This window comes from Balearica regulorum, chromosome Z (genome assembly GCF_011004875.1).
Source record: "Balearica regulorum gibbericeps isolate bBalReg1 chromosome Z, bBalReg1.pri, whole genome shotgun sequence".
In the NCBI taxonomy this organism is placed as follows: domain Eukaryota; kingdom Metazoa; phylum Chordata; class Aves; order Gruiformes; family Gruidae; genus Balearica; species Balearica regulorum.
The window spans coordinates 76084935-76100382 of NC_046220.1; the positions used below are offsets into that span (position 1 = coordinate 76084935).

At 39.9% G+C, this 15448-nt stretch overlaps 1 protein-coding gene across 3 annotated transcripts in view; it reads right to left on the reverse strand.

The window, feature by feature from the left end:
- UNC13B (unc-13 homolog B) overlaps positions 1 to 15448 on the reverse strand; it is a 221948-nt gene that overhangs the window by 122570 nt on the left and 83930 nt on the right. For all 3 annotated transcript variants that reach the window (XM_075740242.1, XM_075740241.1, XM_075740240.1), the window contains exons 9-10: positions 13393 to 13719; positions 11466 to 11556 (exon numbers count right to left, since the gene is read on the reverse strand). In XM_075740242.1, the coding sequence (XP_075596357.1) occupies positions 11466 to 11556; positions 13393 to 13719 (418 nt within the window). The remainder of the gene's footprint in view (positions 1 to 11465; positions 11557 to 13392; positions 13720 to 15448) is intronic.

The following is a 15448-nucleotide window of genomic DNA, read 5'->3' on the forward strand; positions in this document are numbered from 1 at the left end:
GAAGGAGAGTTGTACTTGCTTTAAATTAAGTTCCTTAAATTAGGCATAACAAAATTCAGAGTGAATATACCAGCCAATCTATAGATATTTGCGTAGACAAAACTGGATCCTTAAAGTACTCCTTATACGAGGTATCACAAAAACACTTTGATGTATTTCAATCTGCTGCACTAACATGAATAAAAATAGAAAATTTTAAATAAATTGCAATAAAATTTAGCACTCTCAGTTTCTCAATAACAGTTTCTCAAAAAATGTGTGTGTTATCTTAAAATACAAGGTGAATATTGACTCATTAACAAAAATAAAAACCAGATGGAAATATGGTTAAAATAAACGAATCTTTTACATAAAGGAATCTTTATTTGTATATAACAACTTAAAGTACTGACCAAAGGGGAGGTAAATAAATCAATTTAACACTAAATTTAAATTCTGTTCTAGCTGGATAGCTCTGTATTATCTCCTTTATAGTACACATCACCAATTTTGTCTTGATATTTTCTGTTGCTTTTCAAGGTCTCCTAGAAAATAATTTTCCACTGTTAGTTAATTTTCCAGCTTTTAAAAACTTTTAATGAGTATAGGTTCAATTGCAATTTACTGTCTAAATAAGCAACTCAAATCTCATGTCGAATTTTTAAAATCTCATTTAAGAACAAACCTGTTTACAAACTACACCATATTTTCTGAAACTGTTACCACTTGAACATTTGTCAGAAAACAAAATTATATATATGACAGGTTCATTACCAGGCATGAGTCACTAATAACTACTGTTCTTCAAGAAACCTCTCACACAGTCTAGCATCCTTAATATCTACTGTGCAACTGCATGGAAAAGCCACCATCCAAGAGGGCCTGCAATATAATTTTCACAATTTTACTTCAGTTACAGCATCTAAGTAGCAAATACCTCTCCCACGCACCTCTGGTTGTGCTCCGAAACCCACAGGGTCCTGCAAGGTGGCACAGCTTGGCAGCAAAGGCAGGCAGGTGGGCAGTGTGAACACGGGGAGGCCACGCTATGAAGAATAGTTACGGAGGCTGTGGTTCCATGGACATTTCTCACAGCCTACTTAGAGGCTTCCTGGATGATGAAGTCCCATTCTTTGCTCCCACAGGCGACTGTCATATAATAGCTTTCATAAACAGACCCGTTTTTAGATTAATTAGAAACAGAAAGGGCAAAGAAACCCATTTGGAAGCTGTTCACTAACAATTTAGAAAAAATCGCTTTCTGATTTCTAGCCTGGGTTTGTTCATAACCAGCTTATACCCTTCTGTTCTTGCGCTAACATTAACCTTTAGCTTAAATAGCTGTAAACTTGCCAATATTTACTCCCCTGCTCTATTAGTGCACAGCAGCAACATCCGCTCTCAGCTTCCAGTCTGCTAAGCTGAGCCATACTTGTTTGGTCTCATCTCACACATCCTTAGCACCTCTCCTCCCCAGTGCCCGGACTGCCTCAGTATCCCCTCTCCCACTTCTATAGCCTGTTCTCTGACTTTTGCAATAGCCCCCATCTTCTCCAAACCATTCGCTGGTTTCCTACATGGCATGTTAGAAATATTATGGAAATACAGGCAGATGAGACCTACTGCCCACCTGGTCTGTCACAGTGTAGCACCGAGTACAAAGCAACATTTCATTAGAGTTTTTACTAATTTCCCATTTGCCAGGTAGTAACGCTTTCTAGCCTCACTAGCAAGGGCAGACTAAATGAGCCTATAGTTACCCAGAACAGCCCTATCTTCTCTCTTCCTGATCCAACGCAGGAGTGGCTTAAACAGGATCCTCCTGTTTTTAGCAGGATACTGCCATAAACCAGAGAATAGCGTGGCTGCTCACCTGCAAGCCTGAAGGCACATGGCACCCTGTAGAGCAAGAGGCTTGCTGCCTATGGCACCCCAGTAAATTAGCACTCAGACTCATCATAGCCATTCCAGCATCTGGTACCTGCACGCTTGAGCAACACATGAAAATGGCAAGCTACATTTGGGATTACACCCCAGCTTTGTGCCTAAACTATCTTTAGTTTTATAGCACACAAAGGATGAAGCTGTCAATGTGCTCAGGAAATTCTCCCTGCAGAACAGATATCTGATACCTTGATGTTCTCAAGCGCCTATCAGCAGAGGATGCATGTTACAAACCTAGCTCACAGACTGCCAGGAAAGGCTGCAGGCATTTCCTTACAGATTCAAAAGCCAAGGAGAAGAACTGTTCACACTGTTACCATATGTAGGTTTCAATAGTGAACCACCAAAAAGCACTTTTGAAAGTGCCGGGGATTAACCATCACAGCAATGGAAATGAACACATAGCTTGACCCAAATCAATTTCATCCAATCAGTCCTCCACAATGTCACAAAATTGTTCGGACCCTAAATACAAGCAAACAGTAGAAAACTTGGTGGTGGTTATGATATGGCTTAAAAATCCTATTTAGATGCCCAGAAAGGAGTCTGGGTGCAAAGAAAGTTCTTGTATCACCTGGCAAGAACTACATTCTAATGGCCAACATTCATTTGCTGTAAGACAAAACCTTCAAGTGGCTTGAATTCAATAAATCATTGACATTAGAAGGTGCAGAAAATAAAAATGGTACCCTATTTTACATACTATCTAGCACCAGCTAGAATTGGAGTCCTGCTGTCTTCACGCATTACATTAATCATTATTAACAGCATTTTGACTTCCAAACAGCACTTTTATGGGCGGGGCACAGCAAAAGCAAACATCTTAAATCCAGATGCACAGTACTAGAAGATTCCAATTACAATAACCCTTACAGAACTTCAAAAATTAGCTCAGAAGCATGCAAGGCAACACTGCCCTACATCAAAACAAGTTGTGTAACCATGCAGCTTGGAAAACAAGAAACAAGTGAAAAAACAACAACACTAAAAGACAAAATTATCATGTACCAAACCTCTTTTTCTGACCTAGCGCCTTTTTTATGAAGTTATGATATTATTCAAAGCATATACTAACATTGCACAAATAGTTAATGCTTCATGCTCTCAGACAGTGCTGGTTAGTTCATCTTTTCCCCAAGTCTTGTGCTTTGTAAGCCAAAGCCCACTGCTATCTCTCCGGTGCAGCATTTCTTGTACAGATTGCTTCAGTAGTACACAACACTGGGAAATATCCCCTCCTCCCACACAGAGCCTTAAAAATAAGAGTGTGAAGTCTGGCTCTCCCAACAGCCAATGCTATTTTTAAGCGCTGCGTATGTGGCAGGTAGGAGTCCCGTCCCCCCCTCCCATTGCACCCCAATCTGAGAGGATGAACTGACTTACTCCAATGCTAGATGAAGTGCTATCAGTTTCTACTGATGAGCACCATGCCCGAGTGCCATGTCGAGGTGATCTGGACACCAAAGGTTTCTGTGCCCCACTCCACATCAGATAGAAACCTCTATCAGCAGAGCACACTGCTGTAATTCTTTCTGCCATTGCATCCCCAAAACAAGGTGCAAAGAGGGAAGTTTTGCGTAAGGGGGCAATGGTTGCCTCAGCTCCCTCAGCTTTTTAGCCTTTGGTGTCTTGTATTCGGAGGACTTGGTCTACTCTCCAAACAGATCTGGGTTTCATTTTTCCTGGAAACTTCAGACAACTGCTGCAGTAGATCCTGGGAAGTAAAAAGCACTTGCTCGACAAAGTATTTGAAAAGTCTTGGTACAAATGCAAGCTGGGTAGCACCAGGGAGGGAAAAAGAGCTTACTGTAGCTCATCCCAGTTCAGAGGTGCTCTGTGCACATGGATAGTTCCTTCAGCTTGCAACATGCAAGTCACTTCCGGAGATAACACACACAGAAATTGCTGGGACCAGACTGCCTAACGAAGCTAGAGACAAAAAGGCAGCAATGCTGGGTATGTACTCTAATTGGGAACCCAGGAGCTTTAGAAGACATCAGGTCACCTATCCACATTGCCAGCCCACTGCTGCCACCCACATCTTGCTCTCTGATCAGCACAGGTACAATTCCCCTGGAAAGGAAGGGAGGTGAATAAGACACGTTTTTCTTCAGAGAACACCAACGTGTCTGAGTCAAAATCTGTTCTATAGGACCATGATGAATTTGAACAGGAATATTTCTCTGATTAAAGATGTCCACACAGGGGAGGGAGCACAGGGAAGAGTCATTCCCTAGAAGAGTGTTGCAGCTTAGCAGTCAATGCACTTTTCTAAAAGGTGGGAAACCTAGGTTAAAATCTCAGTATTGCTCAGTTTAGATCAGGAACTAGAGTCTTGCTACCCCCTTATTCTAGATATATCCTAGCTTAAAATGCTGGCTCTTCTGCAAAGAGGTCTCCCATGTGTCATATCTCAGTCAATCTCAAAAAGTCAAAACCAGAAAGTCTAACCCCGCATCTACCCAAAACAAACCCCACACTTTGCAAAAGCAGCAGCCGCTTTCCATCCAGCCTCATTCCAGAAGTCACTCACACATGAAGTGTTTCAATTAAAAATAAAAAATAAAAAAAAAGATATAATGGCAGACTATCAACACATATCACAGTACTGTCATTATGACCTTACAAGTCAGAGAACAGAAGCATACAGTTCAGCCAAACTGGATTACTCAAACTTAATGTGTAGTGCCGGCACAAAGTAAGTGATGCACCTGATTGTGGAACATCACGTGTTTGTAAACTATATCCCAGATGTTGCACAAACACCTTCCCTTCCTTTTTAAGCAAATCAATGGAACAAATCTTGGAAGAAAAGGAAATTACACTTGAATTTCCATTCAAAGGCTTCAATTTTGTCATAAAGATGAGTAGAGTTACAATACAAAACTAGAGAAGCAAAGCTATAGTCCTGAATGCTACTGTAGATCAGGAAAAGAAATAAAATGTCAAAATTCTTTGCCTTCTCATGGAGGCTACCCCTTGGTCTTGCAAGCCCACAGGAGGCTTGCAGTGAAAAAGTAAAATAAGCAATCGACTCTTCAAACTCCTGTCATGACTAAGAAAACTCCCCAAGTTTGGGTTTTTTCTAACCAGCAGCAGGAAGGTATGGAGGAACTTTGTTGTCACCAAAGGGAACAGATTTCCTGTGTGCCAGGGAATACAGACCATCAACACCAGAACTGGTTTTTAGCAGCAGTGAATAGAAGTTGAGTGTCAATACACTGATACATCCAGAGAAGCTTGCAGAAATCCTGTTAGATATTGAACAGGCTCCTAGCTGCTGTGGTCATTATGAAAAGCATTTCTCACCAGCATGCTGCTCCACAAGAGAGTATTTATCTTAATTTTAGTATAATTACTTGAAAAAGGGCAAACCTGCTGATTTTTCCCACCGGAGACAAGGTTATCAAAAAGGTACTCAAAAATCACAACAGCAGCTAATGAAGGCAAAACACTATTTTCTTGTGCTTATACACAAATAATTCTCTCTTTGCTGTAGCATAACTGTTAACGTTTATTGCAAAATAGGTTAAAAATGGTTGTGGGTCTCAGAGAATCTCAGTAAGGATAAATAAACATGCATTTTATTCCAAACAGATGTGAATATGCAGATATCTTATTTAAGACACTCTGAGATGAAAGAAGCTTTTCCTCCAACTACAGCATGTCAGCTGAACTTTCCCTCGCAGAAAGGCAAACAGAAGAGACAACAGGCACAGGTTGTTCAAGCACCGGGGAATCATCCTGCACTAAAAGCTGCCTTGGGAAAGTCGTGAAGGGCTTTGGGGAGTCCCACGCAACTTGCCAGTCTGCAAAATCAGATGCAACACACGGAAGTAAGATTATGACAGGGGGAGATAGTAGAAGATCTCCACTACTTTTGTATTTAAATGCTTTCTAACTAATTATTGTTCTGCAGTCTCTAAGGGATCTGAAAGCCGCACATGCATTTTAAAGATAAGGTACACAGAAAGCATTTGACTGCCATTGTGAGCACAGCCACCTGACAACAGTCAGTCTGCACTACAGCTGGTAATGACCCTCAGATCACGCCTTACCTACACAGATCTGATCTCCTCTCTGGTGTAGGAACAGGAATTTCATGAGCACAAGGGTGTTCTACAGATCCCCACCAACCCTGATCCCTGGGACGTTTGATGAGCAATGCTGGTATTTTGGTGGAGGGTAAAGATAACCTTCATAAATACAACACGTAGAAAAGAAGGAAGACATTTAACTTGAGATGTGGTTTTTCTTTATGAAGAGAAGTTTCTAGTAACTCTGTTAGAGTCACCGTGCTTCAGTTTGCTTCTTTGCCACTGTGTGGGAGGCTTTGAAAATGCAGAGCTTACTCATCTTCACGGGACTGATAAAAAGACACCTAGGCAACAAAGCTTAAGGGAAATAAAATGTTGAAAGTAAACTATTGCATGGACCACAGAGTTTGTGAGGGGTGTAAAGGGACTGTTTCTAATCTTTTGGTGACTGGCTCAAAGCAGGTATTCATAGCTGGGGAGCCGGGGCAGGCAGATAACTTACAACCAAACCAACAAACAAAACTGGCCCCAGTTAGTGCCTTGCTGGTCTCCTCTCAGTGGAAGTCCAGACATGGCTTTTCAGGGCACCCCACAGCTACTTTTTCAGGGCACCAACAGCTTGCTTTCTCCAAACAAAAATAAGGTTTCACACTCCTAAATCACCAATACAATACCCCCTGTGGACCAGGCCTTTTAAAAGTGAGATCCTGATGGTTATTAAATATTTGCAGGTGCTTGATCAGAAGTGCTGACTGTGGAACTATGGGGCATGGGAAAACAAGACTGAGGATTTGATTGGGTACTTGTAAGACTAGAGGAGAACAGTCATTTAGTCCCTTACTCTGGGTGCTTATCATATTCTAGAAAAACAATGTCATTAACTACATCTGCCATCTCAGTATGTGATCTAGTTACACAGCAGTCAAAAAGAACAGACTATTGACATTTAACAGGGAAAGAGAAAGATTAAAATCAATATAATTGGTATAAAATGGGATCTAGAAGAAAAAACAAAGAGGAAACACTGCTCCAATGACTTTGGTTTTGAAATGAAAACAAGTAAATTGATGTATTTTATCTCCTGACATAAAAGAAGAAAGACTTTTTTCCCCCATAAACAAATTCAGTATCAGTGGACAAAATCCCAGACCCCATGCTTGAAAGAATTAGTGAGAGACAATTTATTTGACTGAATTTTTGCTATTCTCCAGTCTGCCAGTTCTTCTGTGTTATACAAACCTCAGATTCAGATTTGTGTAACTTTAAAAGTCACACAGCCGCGTCCCTAGCTGAAGGCTACTTCAGTTAAGGAGGGCCACAATCTGAAGATGCAATAGCTATGTGTTTGTTCTTCTTCTGGAAAAGAAGCTCCCACAGAGGGGACTGCAGCAGACAAGCTATCAATTAATCCCTCTTTGTAGACAAAGTTCTAAGTGTGAAGGTGAGAATTATTGAGTCATTCCTCTCAGGGCTGAAAACCCTAGTTTGATTCTGGCATAATTAAGTTTCCTCTTCACAAATACAGAAAGAGAACAAGCAAAACAGCTGAAGCGAAGAAAAAAAACGTGCATGTTACCACAAAGCTTTTTTAACATGCAGACTTACAAATTTCTATGCCATTTTATAACTGTCAAGTCTTAATTAAAATACTACATTTCTCTGACTCATGGTGCTGTAGGATGCATGTATATTATTCACATGAATATTAATCTCTTCCCAGGTAGGAGGCTGAATTGCTCAGGGGATTTATAATCACATAACATATGGAAACTTCTGGAGTGTCCTTTTTTAAAAAAAAAAAAAAAAAAAAATTCTGTCTTTCAAATTTCAGCCAGATCGTTAACAATTAAAAGTCATAAGAAGCATTTCAGTCATCTATGTGAGACGAATCCAGCAGTTTGGATTTGTGAGCTGGAGCTCCACATATATTAATGAAATGATATTGCACATTGAGGAAGGAGAACATGGAAAAGAGCTGGAGGCATCACTTTGAACATTAAGGACATAAGCAGTTGCTCTAAAGTGCTGGAACAAAAGAGAACGATAGTCCTCTTGAAAGCTTCTAGGTAATGACGGGAAGATGTTAGTAGGGTGATCAGAGAAATGAGACAACACCTTCTCTAACTACCCACAGAATCAGCTGGTTAGCCTACCATCACAGGAACCTTTAAAATGCTGATACTTGTCTGGATAGTCTGTATTCCTATCACTGACTTTCAAACAGGATCCAGGAACAAGTTGATGATGCACAAGGTGCAGAAAGCAACTAGCATAGATGCTCTTCTAGGGTTGAGCAAAAGAACAGAGAGAAATGAGGATGCAAATGCATCTGATAAAACTGTGACAGTCTTCCTGATAATGTAGAAGGAAAGGAAATGGAAAAGTTAGAGAAACATTTTGTAATTCAAGAACACAAACTAATAAAAACTTGGAAAATCAGTAGCTAGAGTTCACAGGAAACAGGCTTAAAGGACCAGGGAGTTCAGGAAGCTGTTAACAGTTAATAAAACAGCATTAATAGACAAAAATCTCAAGCTATCTCAGTGAAGAGCAAGGAAAGGATATACAATGAGAGACCCGTCTCTCTCTGCAGAGGGCTTGAACCCTCTTCTTAAGGAAGTTTTTAAAGGCAAGCATGATTCCACAGCGAAGAAATCAAAAGGCTGAAGCACAAAATTTAACACTTAGCAGTGAACACACAATATGACAACAAAATGGCTGCTACTTATAGGAAGATGATAGGTGGCATTAAGAAGGCTAGAACATTTGATGCCTTAATTGCTTCAGGTCTTCTCTGACAGGCACAACTGCAGTCAGACAGCTGACAGAATTAATATTGTTTTTTTAAAAAAGAAAAAAAAAAGTTTAGCACATTATAAAAAACAGGCTGCAGTAAAGGCAAACAAATTTGAAGGCAAACAGATAAGGTAGTTATTTCTAAGTCAGCTGGCCCTGGTAAATCTTCATCCTCGGGTACTAGGTTGCAACACTGACAATCACAAAGCGCTAAGCACTTGAAAAACAGGCAATGTACTTGAAGATTTGAAAAGGGCAAAGCGAGCATTTATGCTTCAAAAATAGGAAGAGGACGACTTGGATAATAACAACAGTGCTAACTTGACTTTCCCCCCACCTCCTCCTGGGAATTGAAGACTGGAAAAAATAATCAAATTATTTACAAACCTTCTAAAATATAATAAGGAGAGAAATAACAGTGAACATGGTTTCATCAAGAGTAGAACTGTGTCAAATGCATTTAACTTCCTTCTATGACAAGGTAAATTACTCTTAGGGGTAGGAGAAAAACAGTAGAAGTTTTATATCCCGAGGTCTGGATGAAACTGCTAAAATAAATGCAAACACACTGGAAAAAAATTATAGTCAGGGTAGCCAAACTCAAGAACGTATCAAGCAGGGTCCCTCAGGCAGCTCTGGTAGCACACAGCCTGGCAGCCTGGGTACTACACAACTTTTTCACACACCACTTGAAGGATCTGTAGGCATAACAGATTAGGAAGAGACAGACAGCAATGTGCTTAAGGAGTGAAAAAAAAACCCCACAATTCTCTAAGGACAAGTGTAAAGCCATATTCAGCTGTAATCCAACACAAATTAGGCTAGGGAACAAGTGACAAAGCACTTCTTCAGAAGGAACCTCAGCTCTGGAAAGGATAAGAGGTTAACTATGCATCAGTGTTAGTCTGCAATAAAAAGGCACCATCACAGCAGGATACTTGATATCTTGGGATATCAGGATCACAGCCTGGAGAACAAAGTCTTCGTTGCTCTGTAGTGCAGATGAGCAGGCTCTCAGCTGGGTTTCTACATTCAGATTTGGACACTGTACTTCAGGAAAAACAAAGGAAGAAAAAAAAAAAAAAAGGCTGATTTAAGAGTGCCTAAAACAAACCCTCACAAGAAAAGGCTAAAAGAAGAAAGGTCTTTTAGTGAACATGAGAAGAGCAGGTGGGGCTTCATCCTCTCTTTGCAGCAGCTCTTCACTATTCCAGAGGAAGGAAATCAGTTCTGCTCCTTTACTCCTTGTCCTAATCATGAGAAATAGATTTATATGGCACAAGAGAGATCTAGAGCAGAGGTTACGAAAAGCCTTTAGATGGTAAAGATAGTTAAACCCTGCTGCAGGCTGCTGGAAAGCTCCATCTCAAGTTGTTTAAGGGAATTATGGATCAATAGTTGTTAGGAGTGGTCAAGGCAAAGCAAATAATGACATTCTGCTATTAAAACTAAACCAGTGTTTCTGCAACAGTCGTCTCAAAGCATGTCTTCCTTCCAATTCAGCAGAAACACACAGATTGATGCTGAAACACCTCACTGATCTTGTACTCTTTCAGAAAAAAAAAAAGTGCTGTCTAGGGAGAGGCATCATTGAATCTCTTGTCCCTTCTAGTATGTTTGTGCACTTTTTCCATAAGGCACAGAACTAAACTGTTTTGCTTGCATGCTCTACAGAAAACACAACAGAAGTTCCTTTTCTTCTTAGATACTAATTGTGCTCTTAAATTTCACTTTCCATGTCATACTGACAGTTTTGACCCAAATCCCTTCTGCTCAGAAGTGAAGTAACACAGTAATTGTTAGATGGGAAAGAACTTAAAATCCAGAGAAGCCAAGGGAAAAACTATTGGCACTTCAGATGCCTCCCCAGATGCAAAAAAAAAATAATATTGTTTGTTTTCTGCAACAAATCCAGAAAAGAAAATCCTGCTACTGACAGATAGATAGAGCAAAATAATTTCTCATAAAAACAAAACAAGAGAACTATAGAAGAAAGTAGTATTTCTAAACACACTTTGGGTAGTAGGCAATAGTTTATCATCTATAGAATATGAACACCATATGTTATCTTTCTGTGGGCATACAGATTGATGAAAGCATAAGACTTTTTTTTAAAAAAACAACTTTTTGGGTCTTAATCGCTGTTTTCTTAAACAAGAATGTTTATACTGTTAAAGAAAATGTTGCAACCTTTTCCTTTTGACTTTGCAAATCAAAATTATTTATTTTTAAATCTTACTTTCATGAAATGGAAATATCAAGACTTATTATACACCCACTTCCAATTAGTATATATAAAAATATTTGGTGTAAAGTCTCCCAAGGAACATTTTCACACGACAAATAATACAGATAACTCCTAAGCTAACAAGCTATCCTGAAGTTGACTTGAGAAAAAGTCTTCCTTTTGAACAGCTTAACACAAACCATTTAGTCACAGACATTATTATTAATATTTACAAATTCAGAGCTGATTTCTCTGTTTCTGCATCTCTTCTGGTATTCATCTCTAGTTTCACACAATGATGTTCAAAGTGTTTGTTAGAATTAGATAGCTCTAAGGCAGTCTCAACACAGTTGATTAAATTTTTGTTTGCAAAACATCAAAACTGTAAGAGGTGTCTTACAAGGAAGAAGAAATGAAACCTTTAGCCACAGATCTAAAATCCAGGTAGCACAGAGAAGGAGCAAAGCCATACTCCATCCTACCTCTTGAAGCTGCAGTCGAACTTTGCTAATGGCTCTAATCCAATGGGCTCTTGCTGGAGGAAATGGTGGTGGCTCGTTGTCACCATGGTAGCTTAAAGGCAAGAAACAGAAAATCACTGTATGAGAAACACTCATCTTTAGCAGTAAAGATTCAACGTTACACAGCACAATCACAGCTTCAGCTCTGGTAACCAACAGGCTCCAGTCAACACAGCCCTGCACATGCTCTGGGAAGTGAAAGCCTAAAGCAGAGGTTTCTTTATACACAGGAACCATCTTGGAAATTGATGAGCTGAAAAATATAAGCTAGGATACAGCCCCAGGAGTAAGATGATGTTGGTCAGAACATCAGGAAAGCAGTCTGAGATACCTGATCAAGCCAGTTCAACACGCTATTATTGTAACTGCATGGGCAAAGAGGCAGATGGAAGATTTTCCATCCCCACACCTGTTGCAGGTTCCTTCTAACCACTGCCTCTTCCTACTCACCTCTACTGCTAAAAATTTACAGCCCCTCTTCAGTAGAAACACTGGCAGCAGGGCTCAGCTGTGTTTTTCTGTATTCACTGCACCTTTCTCACTGTTTTTTTTCAAACAATGCACCAATGCTCCATCTCAGTGCCCCACAGCACATTTTACACTCCCTAACCTCCTCACACACTGGGCCTTTGGCTGCATTCCTTCTTTTCTGTGTTGCTGAGGTGTAAATCACTGAAACAAACATCTTTCCCTGTCTGCAAAGCACCCTGCACTGCTGACGGTATAAAAACATAGCTGAGAACAACATGCATCATACTGCACATCTAGCTCAGGTGCAAGGATCATTGTTCAGAGCTCAGTCCCATGCATACTCCATGGAGACAGGAAAGTATTGTCAGAGAATGGAGTGAAAAGGAGCCAGTATCCAAGTTAGATGCTTAAATTAGTGTGAAAGAGGCTATGTGAATAACTGTCCCTGAAAACAAATATAAGCCAGGCATTCTGGGACAAGACTCCTGCTGCTCTGTAAGGAGAAGAGGAAAGTGAGTCAGAGTTTTAAAACAGTGTAAAACACTTTTTCTAGTCTTGTTTTCCTTTTCTACATCTTTAGTGTAAGGCTTGCCTACACATGAACTGCTGTGGTTAATTCTCTCATATAAGCACAGTGACAGCAGCTGTACCCTCCAAACGGTACAGACAGGCAGACATCTTTCCATGGGTCTAACTGACCCAGATAAAAACAATCCCAAATACTTGTGAAAATATAACTGCATCAGCACTAGGGTCTGCAATGACTTGATCACCTCAAGCAAAAATTCACTCCCAAAGTTAAGTAGTGAAATTTGAAATTCCTGTAAAACCTGTACAAACCCTAGTGAATTACTCCCCCAAACTTAGATGGAATACTTTTGAAGACTGTTTTCAATACCACTGACAGCTTGGAAAGCCCAAGTGCAAGGACAAAAAAAGCTGCCACAGTGAGTCAGAGCAACATGTCTATAGATATTGTAATTCTATAACCTACAACTACATAAACACTAATTCTAGTTGTGGTAGCTACTATGGAAGAAAGGAACTAGTACAGCTCTAACCATGACTACATGTAGTTCTTGGTTGCTCACATATAAGCTTGATCACACATGAGCAATGGAAGCAGCTATCTTTGAGCCAGACTACATTCATGAAACCAGAAACACAAAATACAGCAAATGAGCTTCAAGGCCCTAGCAGGCATTCCTCTTTACATACACCGCAAACATAATTTAAACTTAGCCAATGCTTCATAAGTAACTGGTCCAGCACATAAAGATGTTTCACAGATCAGCAACATCAAGTTAGTTGTCAGAGAAGGCTGCAAGAACAATGTACATAATTTGCCCCAGGAAACAGCAAAGAAAGGAGTCCTCTTTGAATTAGTTGAAAAGAACTCAGTAATAGTTTCACCTACCTCACTTGGGCTGCTGCATCAGAGTCCTTGGGCTTCTCAAGTTCCGGAGGTAACTTAGCTGCAGAATGGTCTGCACGTTTCTCCTCTGTCTCGCAGACCTTCTCCTCCTCTCTCTTGCTGAGAGGCTCCTCTTGCTCCCTGAGCCATGCCTGACCATCCTTCTGGTAGCTGCCTGAACTGCGGTAGGAATGATTTGACTCTCTTTCCTGGTGATCATCATCATGCTCAGAGCCATGGGCACTTTCATGGGAATGGTCCAGCTCACTTAGGTGAGAGCTTCCCTGGCTGACATTACAAGAGGAGCCATATCTACTACTGCCAGCAGGACTATGAGAGAATAAGAAAGTCCATCAGAAAAAAAGTATGACTTGGAGAAATGCAAAGCAATCTGAAGTCATATTTAACTGTTCTGCTCCCTGAACTAGATCTAGACTTCTGAACCTCAAAACTTTGGTAGGCAGCAGAAGTACTTCATACACAGCCTACCAGCATATAGACCATATATGTCAATGGTCTTTCTTGCACCAATTGACTACTACTTCACCTTACGTCAGCTAGGAACTGTCAGTGAAGATATACCAATAACCAGACAGGAATAAGAATGGAAACATAGTAATTCAGAGTGGAAGTGTTTATGTCTTCTGCAGTTTCACTGCAGCTCTTTACCATGACCATTTAAGCTGACTATTGCTGAGAAGTACAGTCAACTTAAATGTAACTTTTTTTTAATATATATATATTATACATTCATGATAAAATACATTGCAGTCAATGTTAAGGTTGCCGAGACTACCAACTTAAAAACTTTTACAAAAGTAGAGAAATTGTTCAAAGGGAAGCCACATGTCTCACTCCCATAGAGCTTTTTCAAGAATTTAACTTATATTAAAAAAAACCAATGCCACAAGGGCATGATCTCTGCGATTCTAGACATTACTTCCAGGACTGAATTCCTAGAATCCTCACACAAAATACAGTGGATGGAAATTTCTCATGTAGTCAGGAAAACTACGGGCAAGAATTAAGCAGCACTGATGTTTCTCTCACTTGCACACTTAGGAGAATTTGAAGCCAGATAGGAAGTTTAGTGAGTGCAGTGTTGCAACTGTATGATCACACAGAGATGTAAGTTTAGCAAGTCTCTGTTTTCATTTTTGAGGGCAATTGTAACTTAACGCATGCACAGGACTGAACACAGACTCATGAAATACTGATACCTTCCTTTAGTGGCTTTCCTAACTGCATGAAATAACCTTTGCACAGATTTTAAGAAGAGCAAGCATTAGAATACCTTCACTGATATCTCTGAAAATGTTTTAAAATCTTCAATAATGTGACATTAACCTAATTAGTTCTATAATAGATCAGCAGTAAGTTAAACTTCTCTCTAAAATTAAAAGCATTTACCTTGCAAAATGCTCATTGCTTCCAATACATTCTATCTACTGTTACTTTTTTCTTAGCAAATACAACATAATTATCACTAAACAAGTAAGCAAAGTGAATGGTATGCAGCAGAATTAACACACAAAGAATATAACTTCTGAAAGACTAATGAAATTAGCACTAAAAGCATCTCATTCAGTGGGACACAGTTTAAGAACATGGGAAATCCAATTACACTTACAGAAAAAAAAGAGTGGAAAAAGGTGAGAAAATGGTCTAAGGACTTGTACATAACTAGTGATTGCTGTTTGCCACATCCTCTGTGACAGCTATCAGTAATACTACAAACACTTGACAACAAACAGGGGATGGGACTGAGCTACAAACATCTGACACCAAGGCCACTATCTACTGCTGCAGTACTGCATTATAAATGGTCAAAAACTTGAAACCATTTATTATGCCTCATTTGTAACTAGCCTTTTCTCATTCGGTTGTTCCACACTATTCAGATCTGCAGCCTGCGTGCTAGCATGAAACATTGCGCCATTAGGAACAGAATCAAGCTCTGTTTCTTTCATTTCAGGCTCATCTGATGTGTGCTCTTCTGCCTGATCTTCTTTCTGTTGTTCACCTGAAATCACATCCTGTGGATTTTCTGACTCTTTTT